The sequence below is a fragment of the Pan paniscus genome, chromosome 5 (genome assembly GCF_029289425.2).
Source record: "Pan paniscus chromosome 5, NHGRI_mPanPan1-v2.0_pri, whole genome shotgun sequence".
Taxonomy (NCBI): domain Eukaryota; kingdom Metazoa; phylum Chordata; class Mammalia; order Primates; family Hominidae; genus Pan; species Pan paniscus.
Window position 1 is genome coordinate 127,475,260 of NC_073254.2, and position 6,526 is coordinate 127,481,785.

The 6,526-nt window shown below is 42.6% G+C and overlaps 1 protein-coding gene across 7 annotated transcripts in view; it reads right to left on the reverse strand.

Moving 5' to 3' along the window:
- Positions 1 to 5,049, reverse strand: part of PDSS2 (decaprenyl diphosphate synthase subunit 2) — a 310,743-nt gene extending 305,694 nt beyond the window's left edge. The window contains exon 1 of one of the 7 annotated variants that reach the window (XM_034962650.3): positions 1,772 to 5,044. In XM_034962650.3, coding sequence (XP_034818541.1) covers positions 1,772 to 2,067 — 296 coding nt within the window. In that variant the 5' untranslated portion in view covers positions 2,068 to 5,044. Of the gene's footprint in view, positions 1 to 1,771 lie in introns of all 7 variants that reach the window. The other 6 variants (XM_003824334.6, XM_055114002.2, XM_055114003.2 and 3 more) reach the window with 6 other exon arrangements.
- Positions 5,050 to 6,526: the final 1,477 nt, after the last annotated feature.

The following is a 6,526-nucleotide window of genomic DNA, read 5'->3' on the forward strand; positions in this document are numbered from 1 at the left end:
AGAGCAACATGAGGAATCCTTATAGTGCTGAATATGTTCTTTATCTTAACTGTATCAACATAAATACCCTGCTTATGATAGTACACCGTTTCAAAAGATGTTACCATTGGGAGAAACAGGGTTAGGTGTATATTAGATTTGTGTTATTTCTTCCAACTGCATGTAAATCTAAAACTACTTCAAAATAGAAGTTTACTTTTAAAAACAACAACAGAAAAAGGTCCTTTTAGTCCTGGATTTCTCCACCTTGGCACTACTGACATTTTGCAGCACCTAATTATTTCTTGTGGGTCTGTCCTGGGAATTGAAGGGTAGCATCCCTGGCCTCTATCCACTAAATGCCAGTAATGTGCCTCCATTTGTGACAACCAAAAATGTCTCCATACATGCCAAATGTCCTCAGGGGGGGAAAACTGCCCCAGTTGAGAACCAGTACTCTAGTCATAAAAGCCAAGAAGAGATATGAAAATGTTCCTAATTGAAGAAGATGAAAGAGATATAACAACTAAACGCAATACTTGATCCTGGACTGAATCCTGTCCTGGAGGGTAAAGAATGCTATAAAGAACATTATTAGGCCAATTAACAAAATTGAAATTAAATGGTAGATTAAATAAAAGTACTGTATCAATATTAAATATACCTAAGTTGGTAACTGTAGCGTACTTACGTAGGAGATTACTGCTATGCTTAGGAAATACATACTGAAGTATTTAGGGGAAAAGGATCGTGATGTATGCAATCTACCATCAAATGATTCAGAAAAAAATACATAGAAAGATATATACACGTGAATAGTATATATATCTGTGTGTATATGTATTTAATGTATATATTGACATATATAGACATATCTACGTAGCAGGTGGATCTGATTAAAGAGTATGCAAGTGTGTTCTTTGAACTATATTATTTTTGTAACTTCACTGTATGTTTAAACTAATTACAATTCAGGTGTGGGGTTTAAGTGGAAGAAAAAAAAAAACTTTTGGCCGGGCACGGTGGCTCACGCCTGTAATCCCAGCACTTTGGGAGGCCGAGGCGGGTGGATCACGAGGTCAGGAGATTGAGACGATCCTGGCTAACACGGTGAAACCCCGTATCTACTAAAAATACAAAAACAAAATTAGCCGGACGTGGTGGCGGGCACCTGTAGTCCCAGCTACTCCAGCCTGGGCGACAAAGCGAGACTCCGTCTCAAAAAAAAAAAAAACTTTTATAAATCCTAAAGGCAGGTTTCACAGCAGTAGTACAGCATAAGTGATAAACATCCCAAGAAGATAATGACTACTAACGGGATAAATTCCTACTTCAACCCCAAGACATTCGTTGGAAAGAATTATCTACCTTCAGCCTCTCTCTCTCTCCTTGCCTACTTTCTGGAGGTGACCCCCTGAACAGTGCGGGACAGAAAATTAATCTATCCCATTAAAAAAATTTTTTTTTTCTAAGAAGTGACTCAATAAACCTACATCTCCGCTCGATTTCTCCACAAATCACTGAGGCATCTTCATCCTCAACAATTAAGAAGCAAAATCGAGGAAAGCATACAAGTGTTTCAAAGAAAACCACTTATGCACTCAGCTGAGCAAGAACGTTAAGTGGACTAGAGAAAAGACAACACGTAATGTCTAGGAGGAGTGAGTAAAAAGGAAGGACTAAAAAGAGATAAATCAGGAGCCAGTCTGAGAGAGGTAGAATGCGTATGCCCGCCAGAAAAAAAAAGTATTCCAATGAGTGCGAGTGTGTCAGCGGGAGAGGGGTAGCTCACCTGGCTGTGGTAAGCAGAGGGTGCTGAGTGCCCACCAGCTTCCGCACCTGCATAGCGATGTTGCTGAGCTCGTCGCTCAGCAGGCAGCGAAGGCTCATGAAGGACGTGGGGTACCCCACGATCTTCTCCGCCTCTGACACTACCTGATTCCAGTGGGCCGGGGACTTGGAGGACTGACCACGCCAAGAGCCCACCGAGGAGATGGTGTCGAGGGACGGGGACCACCACAGGCGACGCGGGGAACCCGAGGCTCCAAGATAACGTGGCAAGTGCAACAGCAGCTGCCGAAGGTTCATGGTTTGAGTCTGGAAGGGTCTGGGACCTGGGGGTACCCAGAAGTGCCGCGGGAAACAAACCAGGGGCAGAGGAGGAACTTACAGTAACTAAAAGGAAGCGGCAATTCTTGACCCTCAGAGTAAGGTGGCTTCCTGGAGCAGTGACCAGAAACGAACTTTAACTGCTGCTTTCTGCAGCCCAGGCTGGGCAAACAACAGTCCCAGCTCAGCACTGCCCCCGGCCACCCGGGGTAGAAACCACAGCCACTGCCTATGTGGAGGACGCCATATTGGAGGCATGGAATGCGGCCTGCCGTAAAGACAGAGGCGGGTTGTTAAGTATACTCTCTACTTTACGGCGTACCCGAGAACGCCCCCGCAGGGGCGGTGCTTTGGAGGTGAACCCGGGTTGGGAGGTTCAGCTCCTCCCACCCCGCCGCTCTGGGCCAGCAAAGGTCGCCAGTGACAGGGATCAGTTGTGGGCGGCGAGTGGTCCCTCTGCACACGGTATCTGGGCCGAGTCTGGATTCATTAGAGTCCCCGGCGCCCAGCACTGAGTGGCATGCATAAGTATTGGTGTCACGAACAACGGTCAGCCCCCGGCTTGCCCGCAAGGAAGGGCGTCGGGCGGAGGCACCAGTTCCTTCCGGAAGCTTTTTGTCGCTATCGCCACCAGCCCCTGGCAGTGGCAGTGGCCGTGGCCGGGCGTGAAGGCGGCCCCTCAGGCTGCATGCCTCCTGGAGCTGGGGCCACGTCTCAGTGGTGGAACGCCTAGTCGGGGCGTGGGGCTGAGCCCTCGTGTCCTCAGGGCCCAACCAGACGTAAGGCAGCGTGGTGCGGCGGAAAGGGGTCCCAAGGAAAGTCCTCGGATCCAACTTCGAATTACCGGCCTCCTCGCTGAGCCTTGGGAGAAACAGCGGTGCCTCCTTCCCGCGGGTGCGGAGAGGAAGAATGAAACGTTGCCTACTCCCTGCCTCTTATCTTCCTCTTTATGCCTAGCCTGGAGCTCAACTCCAGGATTGAAGACTATCGCTGACCGGAGTGCTTTTCACGTACTAGTTCATGTATTACTTTATTTAATCCTCAGAACAACCTCATTAAGTAGATAATATTAGTATTCTCCGTGTTTTGTATGAGGAAACTAAGGTGCAGTCGAGTCGCGTAAGTTGCCTAAGACCACACTAGACAGGGATGTGAGCCCAGACAATCTGGTTTCAGAATCCGTATTCTAACCAAAAGATTACACTGTCTAAATAATAGGCTCCCATCCACTCTTTTCTCCTTATTGCTGAGAGGAAACAGTCAATATGATTATCTTTTCAGTAATGCTACCTATTTTTTTTTCAAATGTGCCTAAGATCTTACCTCCTTTCTTATCACCTAAAACAGGTGTTAACCGTTCTTAATAAAGGATATATTATCCATTTTTTACACTCTTAAAAATAGCTTATAAAACTCTCTAAAACTTTCAAAATCCTTCCAAATTCATGGTATTTTATTTTTATTTTTTATTTATTTTTTGAGATGGGTCTTGCTCTGTCACCCAGGCTGGAGTACAGTGGCGCGATTTCAGCTCACTGCAACCTCCGCCTCCCAGTTTCAAGCAATTCTTGTGCCTCAGCCTCCCAAGTGGCTGGGACTACAGGCACCTGCCACCACGCCCGGCTAACTTTTGTATTTTTAGTAGAGACTGGGTTTCACCATGTTGACCAGGCTGGTCTCAAACTCCTGACCTCGAGTGATCCGCCCACTTCGGCTCCCCAAAGTGCTGGGATTACAGGTGTGAGCTACCAGCTACCATGCCCAGCCTGTCAGTATTTTTTAAATGAGCATCATGCATAATACTGTACCAGCCTCTTGAGCTACAAATAAAGATTGGGACTTAAAGAGTAGTTGTTCACTTTGCAAAACAAGATGATTTTCTCTACAAAAGATTTAGCTTCATACTCTCCCTTTGGCAAGTTTTCCTTGTGATTTAAATTTTTTATTTTATTTACAAAAATTCAGTTTAGGTGTAACTTTTCGGGGGCACATTTTATTTAACATGAATTGTGATTATAAGTATCAAACACAGTCTATGCCCTCAAAGTAAGTAAGCTGAAGTTTGAAAATAATTCCTGTGAAAGAGATAAACTCTTGGCAACAAAATTCAGGTCTGTTAGGAGATGAAAATAAATATGGAGAGTGAGATACTTTACCATTCCAGGAGATGAAAATAAATATGGAGAGTGAGATACTTTACCATTCCAAAAAGTTCCAAGGCCAGAGCTTCTGGGTTATCCAAGGTGAAAGAAGTCATGAAAATACAAAGATAGATAGAGACTAATGTGATATATTGTGCACCTGAGGCTGTTTCTTCAGCCTCATGGTACCTTAAGGGTAACTTTTCACGCAATTTCCTCAATAGCAATTCACAGCATATACTTTAATTTCTCCACAGAAGTCAAGTGCATTATTCTCTGGTCATACTCTATTAACCAAGTTTTTGATTATTCATGGGACTTTGGGTCCCATTTACTTTAAATAATCAGCATTTTCCTTTATACTTACAGTTAAAAGGTTGCATTATACTTAATGATAATCAGTTTTTAGAAGGTTAAAATGGTATTTGTTCTTTAATCTCCCAGATAAATATATAATTCCTTAGAGTCTTTATGATTAAAGAAATTTCTGAATTGCTAGTGACTTTTGGAGAAACAGGGAGGGGGAGTACCTGTGATTCTGCCCTTCCTCTGCCACTGATAATAGTTATATTAAGGATGTCTGTGAATGTGTGCATAAAGAAAGAATACAGCAGGATTTCTCAGCCTTGGCGTTTTTGGCGTTTTGGACCAGATAATTCTTTGTTGGGGGAAGGGGGGCAGTCCTGAGTATTGTACGGTGTTGAGTAGCATTCCTGACCTTTACGTACTAGATGTTAAGCAGCACCCCTTTCCAAGTTGTGACAACGAGGTATGTCTCCAAACATTACCAAATATCTGTCACCCTGGAGTGCAAAATTGCCCACTGGGAAATGGGAGATGCTGAAAGAAAAAAACAGTGTCCATCCATGACATTTACTCCTACAAAGCAGCAAAAAAGAAGTCCTGGGTATGAGTAGCCCTGCAGGTTAGAGAGTGGTCACTCCACAATCTATGGAAACTTTCAGCCACACTCAGGGACTTCCCCTTGGCATCGGAGTTGTTTTGGAGACAGCACGCTGACAAAAAATGATGACAGTTCCTCCTCTACCTTTTTCAGGATTCTGAAGCTTATACCAGTAGAACTCACTGGGCACTCTGCATTCTACTGACCTTAGAAAGAAGTAAGGTCATATTTGATGTCCTTTTCTTTGGCTGGAAACCCGAGCCAACCTTGGAAAATACAAGCTCTTAACAAGGATAGTGCTGTGGGCGCTGGCATTTCCATGATTAGGTGAGTGGAAATAGATAGAGATATTGCAGCCACCCTCCTTCTGTCACCCTCAATACAATCACCTATTGTTTATCCTGAGAGAGTTCTTCCAAAGGCAGATGAAAGCGTCGTGGTGTATCTTGGGCAAAGATGATAAAAGGAGGCAAAAATCCAAAAGTTTGACCACCTACTTGGTTAGCAGGCTATGGAGATGCCACATAGTGCCATTGAGAATGCAAAATGGTACATGGCAGCTATGGAAGGGAATTTGATAATCCTCAGCAAAATTACATATATATTGCCCTTTGCCCTAGAAACCCAATTCTAGGAAAATATCCCAAATAATGACTTAAGCACAAGGTTATTCATTGCAGTATTATTTGTAATAGCAAAAGATTGGAAACAATCCAGATAACCCCAAATAAGAGATTGGTTGAACAAACTCGAGTAGATCTACACAATGAAACTATGCAACTGTGAAAAAGAACGAGGGCCATTTCTTTACACTGAGGTGAAATGATCTCCGAATATATATTAGTGTAAAAAAAAAAACACCAAAGTGCAGAACAGTATATGTGCTTTTTTTTTGTAAGATAGCTAAACTACAAATGAGTATTTGCATATATTTGGAATAGGAGGAAACAGGTGGAGGAGACAGGCATGGAAGCTAGACTACTCTGAATAAGCCTTGGCTATATGGTTTTGATTTTAGAATCATGTATATGTTTTACATTTTCAAAATAATTTCAAATCCGAAAGAAAAATGCAATTCCTAAAATTTGAAAACAAATAATCTAACCGTATATTAAGTTGGTGGCATAACCATACCAAGTAAATACTTTTATTACTTTAGAAAATATTGTTTTCACTGTACAATCAGAATATATGCTCAGGATAAATAGAACTACAAAGATATCTTAAGCTTTAGTCAATAGTCTTATTGGTGGTTGAAATACAGATACTATTATAGTACTTTCAAACTATTCATGTATATATAGGTAAAAATTACTAGAGTTTTTAGGAACAGTGATTTTCAGAGTAAGTAGAATCCATGTAATATTAAAGTTGAATTAGAAAGAATATGAAC